This window comes from Planococcus citri, chromosome 2 (genome assembly GCF_950023065.1).
Source record: "Planococcus citri chromosome 2, ihPlaCitr1.1, whole genome shotgun sequence".
NCBI lineage: Eukaryota > Metazoa > Arthropoda > Insecta > Hemiptera > Pseudococcidae > Planococcus > Planococcus citri.
Window position 1 is genome coordinate 6,291,065 of NC_088678.1, and position 15,313 is coordinate 6,306,377.

The window sequence follows — 15,313 nt, forward strand, 5'->3', positions numbered from 1 at the left end:
TTTTTTTATTTCTGTGTCGTTTAGTTTTCTTTTATCATCTCGCTGATAGCGTGTATTTATAGTGGTTCGATACCTGAAATTGTTCATCGTGTAAATTCAATTATTTCAATGTGTTTTATGTTTATTTTATATTTTATACTATTATGTACGTGTTTTAATTGTTTTACTGATTATTCAATCTGTTTTTAATTTTATTTACCTGTATTTCATCCGGTGTTTGTAGTTTGAAAAATTTCATCTTTTTGCTGTTTGTTTTGAGTCGAAAGATCGGCATCATTGGTTCTCAGCGTAATGGCTTTTGCCTTATTTTTGTTAGATAATAGTTTTTAATCGCGTTTCATTGAGTAGTTTTAGATTTTATTCGCGTTTTTATTAATTTAATTTGTTTAATTGATCGATTAAAAGTGAAAGCTCGTAAATATTTACCATTTTTGCCGTGTTTGTGTTTTTACTTTTGTTGTTTTTTTGAGCTTTCACCGTTTAAATTTTTATTCGCTCGATGTTTTCTAAATTTCCCCATTAGATGGGTTAAATTTAAGGAGGAGTGTTATAAATGAGTCGTTTTTAATCGATATATTCGATGTCGATATAAGTTTTAGATAGGTAGTTTAGAAATACAGTAGGTAGGCAGTATAACGTTATCGATTGGTTTCGTTTTAGTTTCGGATTACTAGCTTTAACGTTTTTGCTTTAAAACTTGCTGTAATTAATTTTTAAGAGCTTTTGTAAAGTTCCAAATATCAAATGACTTTTCAATATTGTTTTGCACGTTGAAATAAACGTATGGTTTTTAATGTGTTATTTTTTCCACGAATTGCACGTTGTGCACGTTTCAAATAAATGGAGTATTTTATTATGATACGCGATTTTAAACCTAAATTTGATCTTTCGACGACAAAAATTTCACTCATCTATGAAAGATCTAGGATCAATGATCAGACTTATCAAAAATCATATTTTTTTTCAAAAAATAATTATTCGATTCGATCTGATTCTGATTTTAAACTTTTGATTTTCAGATCAATTTGATTAATAATACTGAAGCTGTGAAGCTTTCTACTCTGCCATAATATCGCATTCAATACATTCGAGCTTATTTATTCATCAGCAGCAGTATTGATAGACTGACTTTATGCCGGTAATGAATTGACCTTAGTCCTTTAACTCATGAAAAAATCATATCTGTATGTGAACGTTTGAAAATTATTAAAAAGTAAGTATTTTTCGAGTGAAATTCACTATCGTTTATAATATTATTACTTTGATTAATTGTTGAACTCTGTCTGTTTTCATTCTAGCTGGATTCAATCTCCAAGTATTTGTGTATTCTTAGATTGATGATAACGGTGATCGTATTTCAGTAGTTTCGTCATTAAAGCACTACTTATTTCATCTAGAAGTCGTAGTTGTTCGTCGTGCCCCAATTTGTGAGTATTCATCGTGGAAAAGCTATCATCGATCTTCGTTGATTTACTTCAAACGTCATCGTTCATCTACGTGTGTTTTTTTTTTCAGTTTTGCCTCGGTAGTTACCCAAAATCAGTAAAATCGTGTATGATTCAGTTTTTACTATCGTACGATAAGTCATTGAAGTTACCATGAAAAACTATACGTCGAGAAACCGAGATATTTAGTGTCTTATTTGACTCTGAACCGAAGAGAATTCAAATTGGTGAGTGGAATTCCACACTGAAAATCATTTCTATCGACGAAGTTCAGTGCTTCGTTTTTTAGAATGTTCAGGTTCAGATTTAATGAATTTATTACGTACGAAGTCATTTCTCAACGTTTCCATGTGACAATTATTTTAAATAAATTTGAAATATTTCACAGGAATCCCTTCACGTTGGGTTATTCAAGGTCATCCAACGAACAAATCTTCGAGAAAGGAAAACAAAGCAAAAAACGAAACGATTTCATCGATTCAGTCGTTACTGTATTTTTTCTGCTGCTAAACTCTTCAACGTTCAACCGTGAAAATGTTCTCCATCTGCAAAGGTCACACTCGTCTGTCGAAGCAGTTATATAATTTCCACGAAAGTACCACCCTAAAGATATTTTCCAATCTTCGAGATCGTAATTACTCCTCAGAAGAATCATATAACGTGCTAGAAACAGTAACAACTGTGCTGTCTAGCTCTCAAGATCACGTCGATTCTCCAAAGTTAAATCATTACGCGAAACAGGCATTCCTTAGCTCGTCAAATAACGCTAATTTTTCCAACAAATTACGTTACGTGCACACGAAAAGTAACGAACAGAGAATCACGTACTTGAAAAGACACGCTGATTTCTCCAAGCAGTTAAATTCTACGATGAAAAACGGAAACTCGAACGAGCAAATTGGTAATTTGGTAGAAGAATGGCTCTTACGATTCGATTCGTTGGGAGGAAACGAAACTAACGCGATTTCCGGCGCGTTCATTAGTTTATCGAGATGCAATATTTTCAGCACCAAATGGAGCTCCGAATACCGAGAAAATTTCAAAAATTTGATCGTTAAATTGGCTGAGAAAGGAGACCAGTTATTAAATCCAAATAGTCGAGCTTTTTCTAAATTCAGCTCTTGGCAGGTTGTTAGTTGTTTGAACGCGTTATATAAATGGGATGTGTTGAACAGCGATATATGGAAAGGCAATGTTCAAATTAGTAACCGGAAAATAGCCCAAGTTTATTTGTTCAAATCTGTAATTAACGGTTTGATTTGTCGAGCAACTTGGATACTGGAGAATGAAACAGCTGATCAATTCGATTCTAAAGCTATCACTAATTGTTTAACTGCTCTATCAAAATGGAACATTAACGAGTACGAAAAATCTAAGAAATTCATCAGCTATTTAGTACAACGAGGCATCAAAGTTATCGATCAGTTCGATTCTTTAGCTGTTTCAAACAGTCTGACTGCGTTGTCCTGTTGGAATATAAGCGATTTCGAAGGTGCCGGAGAATTCATCGTATTGTTGTTCGAACGAGGAAATTCGACCAGTGATAAATACACTCCTCTGAGTATTGTCAAAACCTTGAACGCCATGTCCAAATGGAACGTGGACGAATTTCGAGGAACCAAGGGGTTCATAATTTACTTAATGAATGAAGGAACTTTATTGGCGAATAAATTCAATTCCATCGAGATCGCGCTAAGTATGAACGCTTTGTCCAAATGGAACGTCGAAGAGATGCAAGAAGCTAGAGGTTTTATCGTTTCGTTAATCAAAAATGGAAACTCTATCATCAACACGTTCAATTGCCAAAGTATCGTCAACTGTTTAAACGCGCTTTGCAAATGGAATATAGATGAATTACCCGGTTCCAAAGAGTTCATCGTTCGGTTAATAAAACGAGGAAGCTCGACAACCATTGGTTTCAATACTCAAGAAATCGCCAATAGTTTGAACGCCGTGTCTAAATGGAATATCCACGAGTTAGATGGCAGTAAACCGTTCATCGTAGAATTGATCAGATGTGGAATCCTAACAGTTGATACATTCGACTCGCTGACTGTTTCTAGCTCGTTAAACGCGCTTTCCAAATGGGACATAGACGAACTAGAAAGATCCAGGGAATTTATTGCTCGATTAATTAAACGCGGTCGTTCGATAATCGATAGTTTCACTCCGCGGCGTATCGCCAACAGCTTGAACGCTCTCAGTAAATGGAACATCGACGAATTCGAAGGAGCTAAAGAGTTCGTCATCCAGTTACTAAAGCGAGGAAATTCGTTAGTTGGCGAATTCAACGCTCAAGAAACTTCAAATATCTTGAACGCTTTGACCAAATGGAAAATCGACGAGCTCGAAGGAACTAGAGAATTCATCGTTCGTATAATTCAACATGAGAATTCAACAACCACCAGATTCGATTACCAGGGAGTTAGTAATTGCTTGAATGCTCTTTCAAAGTGGAACGTCGATGATCTGCAAGGAGCTACGGAATTTATCGCAAAACTAGTCAAACAAGGGAATTCAATTTCTGGCGAATTCAGTTCGCAAGCGATCATTAATAGCTTGCATGCCATATCCAAGACGTGGAATAATGTTGAAATACGAACAGCTCGAGATTTTATCGTTAATTCGGTCACTCGTGGAATCGCTATCGTCGATGAAATTAGTCCTCAAGGAATTTCCAGCGGTTTGTACTCGGTTTCTAAATTTAACATTTTTGATGTCAAGAAATGGAACGATAATCAGTCGAAAAACTTCAAACGTTTCATTATCAAACTTGCGGAAAAAGGAACCGAAATATGCACAGAGTTTAATTCTCGAAGCGTCGCTGATATATTCGATGCTTTTTCAGAACTGGAAATTCTGAGCAAAGAAAAATGGACTCCAGATGAACGAAACTGTTTGAAGAATTTCCTCGTTAGTCTTTCTAGTCTGGATACTTCGTGTAAAAATTACACTCTCGAGGAGATTTACAGAATATATAGAACGGTATCTGATTGGAATATTCTTCAGAATAATGAATTCGACTCGAAACAAATCACCAAGTTCGAAGATTTTGCCAATGATTTGGAAAAACGACTTCTGACCTTCGGATATGAACAGAATTCGGTGGAACCTGAGGTTAATATCAAATTCGCAGTTCAAATTATCAAAGATTTACCCGAGCTCGAGTCTAAAAATCTTATTCTGTCCGAAGATCGGTTACTAGTTTCGTTGATGGGTTGTTTAAGTAGTAATGTGGAGAAATGTGGATCTTCTCGTTTGGAGAATGATTTCATTCAAAGATTTATTTTGACTGGGTTGCGCGAGGTTCTAAAAATTGCCGGTGAATTGGAAGATAGGCGTGGTTTGGAAGGAACATTCGATGAAAGTTTGTCTAAAATATACAATAAGGTGGTTGGACTTGATTTGAATCATATTGATGAAATAGTAGATGTAATTTACGAATTTGATAAATTACAAGTAATTCGAGATGGGCAATTTTTGTCTAGGTGAATGATTGTTTTTTTTAAGCTGTGATAATTTTAATTTGAAAATTTCTTTAGTATGTAGAACTAGAATTGGAACATGTTATTTTTTGATTTTACAGCAATTAATATTTAAAAATGAAATATCAAACGCGTGGACAATTCGAACAGAATAGAAAAAATTGTTTTTAATTACCTGTGTTTTATTTTCGTAGTACACTCGAGTCTTGTAAGGATGTAAATTTCAAAACTTCCTATTTTGTTATTAATCAAGTGTTCGTTTCATTGTACATATGTGTTTTTTTTTTTTTTTGGTTCATTTTTATTTTCCGGATGTAATTTTTATTTTTTAATAAATCTATTGAAATTGGAACCATTTGTTTTGTTTCAGATTGAAGAAAATTTTCACTGTTGAAAATATTGTAGTGTACCTACCTAATTTATTTAGAGAGAAAATCATCAGCTGTCTCTGAGGATAAATTTTTTGTCTTACGGGGAGGAAAGGGGGAAGGGTATCTGAGCTTGCATGAAAATTTTTGAAATTTTTGAAGCGTAGAAAAAGCCACATTCAAAGAGCATGCAACATTTGAAACAATCACCGGTCAAAATTTCAAGTTCTGAAATTCTGAAATGCATTTTTGAATTTTTGAAAATCAAATTCGGGTAAAAAATTAAATATAAAATCAAAATTTTACCAAATTGACCTAGAATGCTGAAATTGGGGATACACTCGATCCATTTTTGACCCACCAAATCAATTGGAAACTAGTTTCAAATCGTTTTGAGCAGTTCTGGAACATTGGGCAAATTTTAAAATTTGAAATTTGAAATTTGAAATTTCCGAAAACTTACAAGGGAACCTCTTGAGGTATCCGCCTCCGATTTGAACGGGACCGCGATTTTTGGAAAGAGCATGTTCTAAAACCCCCAAATCCAAATTTTCAGCTGCCCAAGTTCATTTTTCGATTATTGGAGAATTTTTGAAAATCCAAAATTGACTATTTTGGTGATTTATGCTTTTTTTAAAAAAGTACGTACTTGATCAGTAAAAATGTTCAAAATAAGTCCTAAAACTGATACTAACCCCCAAATCCAAATTTCGCCATTTCCAGCCATTCTGGAGCCTCCAGTGCGATTTTTAAATTTCTCCAGAATTTTGAATTTGCTCCAGAAGGCGTGAATATGAAGTTGGGCAGCTAAAAATCGAGTTGTGTGTTATACTCGATCTGTTTAACGAGTTTATCCACATTTGAGTCGATTCTGGAGCGGACGCCTCAAGAGTGCTTTTTTGACCAGCTTTTTTTCAAAATAAAACTATCCAAAAACCAAAAATTCCTCGTTTGTGAGAAAATTTTTGAAATTTGCGCGAATCGCTGTATTTCGTCATTAATTAACCACACTAGAGCGAATTTCGCCATTTCCAGCCTTTCTTGGGCCTCCCTTTTAATTTTAGGATATTTTTATCATGAAAAAAGCTGGTCAAAAACCCATCTCTTGAGGTGTCCCTTCCAGAATTGGCTCAAATGTGAATAAATTCGTTAAACAGTTCGAGTATAACACCCAACTCGATTTTTATCTGCCCAACTTCATATTCACGCCTTCTGGAGTAAATTCAAAATTCTGGAGAAATTGAAAAATCGCACTGGAGGCTCCAGAATGGCTGGAAATGGCGAAATTCGCCATGGTAGGGTTAGTTCATGACAAAATACTGCGATTCGGGTAAATTTCAAAAATTTTCTTGCAAACGGGAAATTTTTGATTTTTGAATATTTTTATTTTGAAAAAAAGCTGGTCAGAAAACCACTCTTGAGATGTCCGCTCCAGAATCGGCTCAAATGTGGATAGATTCGTTAAACAGGTCGAGTATAACACACATTTCGATTTTTAGCTGCCCAACTTCATATTCACGCCTTCTGGAGCAAATAGAAAATTCTGGAGAAATTAAAAAATCGCACTGGAGGCTCCAGAATGTCTGGAAATGGCATAACTCGGCCTCAGGGGGTTTGTTGTGTTCGAAATACAGCGATTCGTGCAAATTTCGAAAATTTCCTCGCAAACGGTAAAATTTTGGATTTCTTATTATGAAAAAGCTGGTCAAAAAACCAATCTTGAGGTTTCCGCTCCAGAATCGGCTCAAATGTGGATAAATTCGTTAAACAGATCGAGTATAACACACAACTCGATTTTTAGCTGCCCAACTTCATATTCACGCATTCTGGAGCAAATTCAAAATTCTGGAGAAATTGAAAAATAGCGCTGGAGCCTCCAGAATAGCTGGAAATGGCGAAATTTGGATTTGGGGGGTTAATATCAGTTTTAGGACTTATTTTGAACATTTTTACTGATCAAGTACGTATTTTTTTTTTAAAAAGCATAAATCACCAAAATAGTCAATTTTGGATTTTCAAAAATTCGCCAAAAATCGAAAAATGAACTTGGGCAGCTGAAAATTTGGATTTGTGGGAACATGCTCTTTCCAAAAATCGCGGTCCCGTTCAAATCGGAGGCGGACACCTCAAGAGGTTCCCTTGTTAGTTCAATTGAAATTGAAAACACGAAATTCATCCTGAACTCCTGATCCTGAAGCTTGATTTTAGCATACTGAGTCAACTGGACGTGATTTCGAGTAGGAATGACATCTTTCGACGAATATTTATTTCAGAGACTGCGAATCTACGAAAATCATATTGTTAATTTGACAATACCTGTGAAAAGCATAACAATAAGTTCAGAAAAGAAAAAACTCGTATAATTTCTAAGTGAAGATCCAGAATATTGTGAATAGAGAATAAGGATATGTTTCTTATAGGACGAATGATGAATGAACTAACAAAAGCAAGAGAGAATTTGAGAGTAGAGCCCTGCGCCGACAGCGAAATGATCGGCGGCGGCTACAGTACGCGCAGCACTGTGGCTGGCGGCGGAGCCGATTCCAGCCGAAGGTCTTGGCGGCTGCCAAAATTTTGCTCGGCGGCGGCTCAGCCGGCTACAAAGTTGAAATTTTGGGGTAATTTTTCGTAAATTTTAAAATTACCCCAAAATAAAAATTGGAAAGCAAAATCAAATTCAACTTCTCAAATGAAAATACCAATTTTTTCCGAGCTGAAAAGATTGGCTGTTTTTAATGACGAAAAGTTTTGATTTTTGTTTTTGAAAAAGTCAAAATATTCGAAAAATCCTCCTGAAATTTGCTGATTGAGTGAGTTGAGCCGGCTCAGCCGAGCAGATTACTCGGCGGCGGCTGCGGCGGCTGAAGTAATTTTTGAAACGGCGGCGGCGGCTTGAAAAATGTTTGAAAAATCGGTGGCGGCGGCGGCGCGGCGCGGCGGCGCAGGGCTCTATTTGAGAGTATTTCACTCAGTGGTGAAATTTAACATTTCCCCAACCTTTGTGCCTTATGAAGACAAAGAATTAGCTGAGCTAGATGGTTCGTTGGGAATTGCAGATTCTTCATTTATTTTTGTTGAATCTCGCAAGTCGCAACGCATACGAATAGATAGAGATACGAATGAAAATTAGAATTGGGAATAATGGAATTAAAAATAAAAACCTTGTTATGACGTCATTTGGGTTCGACGCGAACGACTGATTCAAAAGAATCGATGCTAGATTTTTCACAGAGTCGAAATTCGTTCACGTTCACGATTTTCCATTTTTCCACAAGAATTTTAATTTTATAAAGTTGAAAGTTGATCGATCGTTTAATTACGAAATATTCTCAGGTAAAGCTTCCTTCATTTACCAAAAGCAACATGAATTCGCAGTACTTCGGATTCGAAGATGAGGAAATCGTCGATACAGTTGAAACGATCGTAAGACCAACAATACCAGCAGCAGCTATTGCCAGAACTCCGATGAAAGTTCCAGCCAACTCGAGTAAAATATCAATTTCCGAAATTCAGGCTTTATTGGGCAAAGATCCGGCAGTCGAAGAGTCAACTTTGGATTCCACTTTGAACGAATCCAGCTTTTATGCCGATGAAGTACGTAATACCGATGCAAATAATACATTCGAACATTCCTTCCTCAATAAACTAAAAACTTATCTCACTCATCTTTTTCCTCAGGATACTTCAATCAATCAGTCTCAGTTGGATGCCACTATGGATGAAAGCTTCACAGCAGACGACGTAAGAATTATTTCTATCATGATAACCGAACGTTTTCAATTCGCTGACAACTTTTTCATGTTTGTTACAGTCAACTTTGGGTAACATCACCGTTGTAAATGGAAAACCAAGGAAAATCATCAAAGCTGAAAGGAAAACACGCAAAGCTTTAGCATCTATCGGCGATAATAACGAAGTAAAATCTAATTGCATTACATTATATTATAACGATATATGTAGTATTAAGCAGTATTCTAATCTACGAAACACTCCATATACAGAATCCTTCAACCCCTTCTACGCCGGCAAATAATTACAAGAAGCGTATTCCTCGAAGTGGTACTAAAAATAAAGAAAATCAGCCTCCTAAACGAGCCAAATCTGCGAAGAAAATTGATCCGGTGAGCTTCCATTCCTCTCCCTTTCCTCTCCTTATACTAGGTAATTTTCACAACCTCGTACAATTTCACGACTGTATTCTTTCTTTATTCAGGATGACGACTGTGACGAGTTGGCCGAGCAATTATTGAAGAAACGATTTCAAGAAATCGAAAATTACCAATTGGTTGTCGAGTAAGCTTCTGAAGCTGTGTACTTTATAATTGCCAAAAAAAACGAACTGATGAAGGTGCCATTTATCATTATGATTATCATACCAATGCGTTCATTAGTCATTTATTTTTAAGATATATTTCGCAAGGTTTAAGATTGCTCTAGTATTATTAATTCATAAATGTGATGAAGTTATTATTATACGAAATTCCTACCGAAAATTATCTCAGGTCGGTTTGAAAGTATTTTAAATTGTAATGTTATGTGATACTATTCTAGTTGCACTATACATGACAAGAGCGAAGTGCCCTGATCTCATCTGAGATATAATTGTTTTGCTCGTAATTTAGATTTTTTTAAATTAAGCTATTTTATAATTAATTTTACTACGTTTTTCTACTTCGTGATCGTTTATATTTTCTCCAGTTTGTATAATAAAATTGGCAAATTTTTGAAAAAGATTGTAATAATTTCTTCGAGTTTTGGAAACGTGTCATTGAGTATGATTTTTGCTTTAGTTGATCAGTTCAGTGCCTTCGGGTCTGCAGAGATTTATCATGGTTAGAAATTTGGAATTAGAAGCTCAGGGATCAAAAATTATAGATCAACGATTAATGATTGTTTTACTCGGTACAATGATGTGTTTGATGTGATCAACTTACCGGTACAAAATAATAACACTATGATTTTTTCAAACCACCTCAAAGTAAGCTCTACAGAAAATCAAAATCTGCCTTTGCAAAGATCAAAATATCATTTCCTCGTTCAAAATTGACAAATAGTTGAAAGAATGGAAAATGTTGATTCAAATTTTTCCAATTTTCGATGTAGAAGAACCATCGAAGGTGTAAAATGGACCAAATCGAGAACCTGATGAACAATATTATTCATACCAAGAGCATCAATTACTCAAAACGAAACCTCCAAGTCATTCAAATCGCATGAAAAAAAAGAATAAAATATTCGTACATATATTCAGTACATAAATACAGATTACATTCATAACGTACTCCTATAGCGCATACGCACCTTAATAATAATATTATGGTTTCGACGGTACAGGTTTATGTATATATAAAATTCGTACAGATGACCTTTGACAGAGGATGCTCGATAACGGGGAATTAAATTCGACGAATAAAGCTTACAAAAATGATACACATTTACAACGTAAAAGGTCACCTGGACTCGAAGAAGGAAGGGGGAAAAAAGCATTTAAAACGAATATTAAAATAACTGGAAAATCAAACAAAAAAAAACATATAATGAGGAGGAAATGACAGCTATAATGTAGTTTTAACGCCTCGATAAGGTAACATAATAATCGTATAATACAAAGTAACTAAGCATGGATGTGCTGATGAAAAAAACGAACTACCGATATTTATAATATTGGAATGTAGTTATCGATCTTGGCGCGATGTTTCTGAGCAACGCATTCGGATATCCAGACGATATTACGACACTCTTGCTCTTTCAGTTTCAAATACGAGTAGAACACTCCGAAATGGAACTGTTGTAAGAAGGCGAAAACGTTCAAATGTACTTCGTGTTCGAAGAATCGATCTTCCAGCGTTTTATCCGTAGGATTATTTCCGGCTCCTTCGAACAAAGCGCTATATTCGGTATAATATTCGGCGACAGCTTTAACCTGCTCGTAATCGTCGGCTCTGGCCAACGCAGCCAATCCATCGGGGTATAATTTACCACACCTCGGATACAGCTTGGCTCGATCGTCTTTGGTCAACTCGGTACCGAATGAATTAATGGTGATTATGATGGCTCTACGGTCAGCCTCGAATGATAATATTTCGCACATCGATTCGGCCGTCGTACCGCCCAGTTTTTTACAAAAGTCGTAAAACGCCTCCAGGTACGCTTTGTACAACGTGTTACGAATGATTTCGATATTCATTTCGTCTAAATCCTGTTCGCTGATGCAGTCTACGAAGAACGGAGCCAACGGAGTGTCTACCAGAACGGCGTTGTAAAGTTCGGCTGGCGTGGCTGCCACATGGATAGCTTCCATTTGCTCGAAGCTTCCAAGAGGATGGCATTTCGGTATCAGTTCGGATATCGGACGTTGATGCAGGGTACCAGTGATCAGCAGGATTATGTTATCGATCATGTAGCTGTACGTGATGTAATCCAAGAACGTTGATAAGGGTTCGACTGCGTGATTTCTCATGTGTTGGAACTCGATTACCAGTTTCTCGCGTAGTTTATCGTCGATTACCGATACAGCCAAAGGGCTGGGCTCATTGGCTAAGAAATTACCGTAATCTGTACCTTGTAGATGGAGTTTCAAGTCGTCCAAGGTTTCGCATTGCACCAAATTCAGGTAATCGGTTTTCTTCAAGATTCCGCACTTGAAACCTCGACATAAACCTTCGAGGTAACCGCCGTCGATGTTGAATAAACAGCCGTCCATTTTACTACAACAAACGTTCACTAAGAAGAGACGCGAATTTTGCTTTTATAAACGAATTTAGATGATTAATATTTAATTCGGAATAACATATTTTCAAGGAAAATAATATAAACACTACTCCACCCAACCTCGAAAATTGGGCAGCTGATGACAGATAACTGGAGCAAACAATGTTGAATTTTGGAGAATTCTGAAACGGTTCGAGTTTTACTTTGATAAATCGAAATTTTCACAAAATTTGGTCAATTTGAATGAAGTTAGAAGAAAAACTTTTGAATTTTGGTAGAAATTAATCAAAATAATATACAAGTTGAGGAGAAAATTTCGTGAGATCGAGAAAACATGAAATTTACAATGTCTCATTTTTTTCTGAAATGAATTTTTGAAAAGATCAGACTGTCAACACTGCATTATGGTGATGTTTTGTTTGTTTTTGTTTCTCACAGGTTCGCTAGTGTTTGAGAACATGAATATGAAAATTTTTATTTTTTATTTTTATAAAAACAAAATTGAAATTTATTTTCCTATCTAGGGGTGAAAAGTACTACTTTTCCAACCTCGCGAGAATCGCTCGGATGTAAAAATAAGTACTTTCCACCCTCGTTCAGGAAAAATTACTTCATTAAACTCGGAGAAAAAGTGATTTTGGACGAGGGTGAGGTTTGTGACCCGAACGAAGTGAGGGGAACAAACCTGGTACCACCTCTTGTGTTAGAATGGCCAAGTATTAGAATGGTCAAGTTGTAGAAAAAGAGGGAAAAAAAGGGAAAAATATTTTTGTTGCCAACCAGGGATGGAAGAGCCGGGAGCGAGCCGGAGCCAGAGTCTGAAAGAGCCGGATTTTTTGAGGAGCTAGAGCCAGAGCCAAGAGCCAAATAAATGAAAGTGCAGAAAAACATCACGAGCTCTCTTGCAAAAGAGCTCCTTAATCCTTATTTTACTCAAGAGAGCCATCATCATAAGGAGTCTTTAACCTGGAAAGAGCCAGAGCCGAGTGGGAGCCCACAAAATTTTTCAGGCTCTTTGGCTCCCTAAAAGTAGAGAAAAAAGTTGAAAAATGCGCACAATTTTATCAAAAATTCAACTTTTAACTCACATTTGTGAAGAAAATGAAGAATTTCTAAGTTTTTTTCCTCATTGAGAAATGAAATGAAAATAAATGCAGTGTATTTTCATTTTTTTTCATCGTTTTTCACGAATTTTGAACTCTAATTTAAAGAGCCAAGAGCCAGAGCCAGAGCTGGAGTGGGAGCCGAGAAATTGGAAGAGGGAGTCGAGAGTCAAAGAGCGGAGTCGGAAAGAATTGAGGAGCGAGCAAGGAGCCAAAGAGCTCATGTAAAGAAAAAGTGCCAAGAGCCAAGAGCGAGCCAGAGCTGAAACTTGCGGGGAGCTGAGCCAGAGCCAAGAGCGGGAGCCCTGAATTCAAGGCTCTTCCATCCCTGTTGCCAACCCACTTTGTTTGGAGAAGAAAATTTCGTAAAATAATTAAAATGAAAAGTAAAGCCCAAGTATTAGAATGGTCAAGTTGTAGAATAGTCAAGTAGTAGAATAGTCAAGTATTAGAATGGTCAAGTATTTGAAAAATAGGGGGAAAGAGCAATCTGTTATAAGAGGATGAGGAAGTGGTACTTAGACTTACTACTTTTTTGGATAATAGGGTACAAGGGTAGCTGTTTTCAGGGTTGGGGGGCGTTGTGTCCGCTCACCTCGGCTTTGCCTCGGTTGCGCGGGTCGCTTTGTTGTTCATACTATGTCTGTTAACTTCCCTCGGCCTTCGGCCTCGGTGAGTACAGTTTTTTAGAAACTACCGCAGGTACTGTCTACATACACGGTAATGTCCAGCCTCCGTCTGAACTCACCAAGGGGAGTAATGCTCATCGAATGAAATATAAATTTTAAACGGCTCGGCTTCGCCTCGCCTAATTCTCACATTCTCCGAGTCCATCCTGATATTTGTATTTTCTAACACTTGTCCATTCTAATACTTAACTATTCTACAACTTGACCATTCTAATACTTGGGCTTTACTTTTCATTTTAATTTACAAAATTTTCTCCTCCAAACAAAGTGGGTTGGCAACAAAAATATTTTTCCCTTTTTTTCCCTCTTTTTCTACCACTTGACCATTCTAATACTTGTCCATTCTAACACATGAGGTGGTCTCAACAAACCTCACCCTCGTCCAAAATCACTTTTTCGCTTTGACTATATAATACTGGACTGCTAGCAGTGATGAACGTGACGGGTCCAACATGTCCGTTCTATAAGGCTCTGTTCGCATCCTCTCTCACCGCACTTCAGTGGAATTCGCCCTAGTTGTTTACGCTCACTTGGGTGATTCCACTGAAGTGCGGTAAGAGAGGGTGCGAACAGAGCCTTATAAACCGGAATAACGTTATACATGTTGGCCTCGCGACGTTATCAAATTCGCGTGTAATTTAACTAAACTAGGTGCTAGCAGTCCAGTATTATATAGTCAAAGCTTTTTCGGCCCTCGTTGTGTAATATACTATTTATGTTTTATGCAATGCAATTTTTGGAAACAATTTTTTAATTTTGTAATTATATCCTTTAGTTTTACTGAAAGCAAATAGCAATTTGATTCATTGATTGTTTTTACATTTTTTGAATTTTTTCAAAAGCAAGTTTCAGTATTTCTATTTTTTGGTGTTTTTATAATATTGTGATTTTGAATTTCTGACAATTAATTTTCAACCGAATTTCATACAATTTTGCTACTTAGCTTAAATGAAATTGAAATTTCATTAAATTCTATTATTTATTCTTACTTCTTACGTACCTCGTAAATTTTAATGTACAGTGGTGTGAAAATTATTAGACTAGCGCAAATTTTCGCTACTACAAAAACACAAAAACCGATTTTTGCAACCATATCATTGACCACAAGGAACACTTTTTTTTAGTTTGGAAGCATTCGTTTACTTTTTAAAAAAATTTCGAATTGTAAAATGAAATTTCATCAATCATCAATCAGGAGAAAATCAGTTTTTCAGTAATAAAAAATTTAAAATTTCTAAATCTGGAAGTAATTAAACATGGATTCCGATTAAATGGACATCTATGAACCTCAGCCGATGTTGATTGACCATTTGGGAAACAAAAAAGTGAAAAAACAACAATCAATTTATAGTCCGAGAGAAGCGAGAATGAAAGCTGTTGAATAATAGTGACAATTTCACCGAGAACTTTGAATTTTCAAAACATAGAAGGAGATGAGGTTGTATGTACTTGTACATGTACAATGTACATTTACAATGTACATTACATCCCCATACCACCCTCGAACCCGCT

At 36.2% G+C, this 15,313-nt stretch overlaps 3 protein-coding genes across 4 annotated transcripts; 2 read left to right on the forward strand and 1 right to left on the reverse strand.

Annotated features, from left to right (window-relative positions):
* The first annotated feature begins 491 nt into the window (after nucleotides 1-491).
* On the forward strand, nucleotides 492-5,282 carry LOC135834332 (uncharacterized). Its single transcript, XM_065348184.1, has 4 exons — nucleotides 492-1,213; nucleotides 1,299-1,427; nucleotides 1,516-1,672; nucleotides 1,834-5,282. Exon 4 carries the CDS (start codon nucleotides 1,980-1,982, stop codon nucleotides 4,935-4,937), a length of 2,958 nt encoding a protein of 985 aa, XP_065204256.1. The 5' UTR covers nucleotides 492-1,213; nucleotides 1,299-1,427; nucleotides 1,516-1,672; nucleotides 1,834-1,979; the 3' UTR covers nucleotides 4,938-5,282.
* A 3,195-nt stretch (nucleotides 5,283-8,477) lies between these two features.
* Nucleotides 8,478-10,029, forward strand: LOC135834336 (uncharacterized). Of its 2 annotated transcripts, XM_065348188.1 has the most exons (5): nucleotides 8,501-8,892; nucleotides 8,977-9,039; nucleotides 9,110-9,214; nucleotides 9,300-9,419; nucleotides 9,512-10,029. In XM_065348188.1, exons 1-5 carry the CDS (start codon nucleotides 8,662-8,664, stop codon nucleotides 9,593-9,595), a joined length of 603 nt encoding a protein of 200 aa, XP_065204260.1. In that variant the 5' UTR covers nucleotides 8,501-8,661; the 3' UTR covers nucleotides 9,596-10,029. The 2 variants fall into 2 exon arrangements, with proteins under 2 accessions (XP_065204261.1, XP_065204260.1); XM_065348189.1 differs by lacking the exon at nucleotides 9,300-9,419 and having other exon boundaries at nucleotides 8,478-8,892.
* A 496-nt stretch (nucleotides 10,030-10,525) lies between these two features.
* Nucleotides 10,526-12,161, reverse strand: VhaAC39-1 (V-type proton ATPase subunit VhaAC39-1). Its single transcript, XM_065348187.1, has one exon. The coding sequence runs from the start codon at nucleotides 11,999-12,001 to the stop codon at nucleotides 10,955-10,957; it is 1,047 nt and encodes a 348-aa protein (XP_065204259.1). The 5' UTR covers nucleotides 12,002-12,161; the 3' UTR covers nucleotides 10,526-10,954.
* Between the last annotated feature and the right edge of the window lie 3,152 nt (nucleotides 12,162-15,313).

Coding starts and splice junctions, on each gene's coding strand:
- LOC135834336 (XM_065348188.1), top strand. CDS start 8,662: ATGAATTCGCAGTACTTCGGATTCGAAGATGAGGAAATCGTCGATACA. Junction 9,040..9,109: donor AAAGCTTCACAGCAGACGAC/GTAAGAATTATT, acceptor TGTTTGTTACAG/TCAACTTTGGGTAACATCAC. Junction 9,215..9,299: donor CTATCGGCGATAATAACGAA/GTAAAATCTAAT, acceptor CTCCATATACAG/AATCCTTCAACCCCTTCTAC.
- LOC135834332 (XM_065348184.1), top strand. CDS start 1,980: ATGTTCTCCATCTGCAAAGGTCACACTCGTCTGTCGAAGCAGTTATAT.
- VhaAC39-1 (XM_065348187.1), bottom strand. CDS start 12,001: ATGGACGGCTGTTTATTCAACATCGACGGCGGTTACCTCGAAGGTTTA.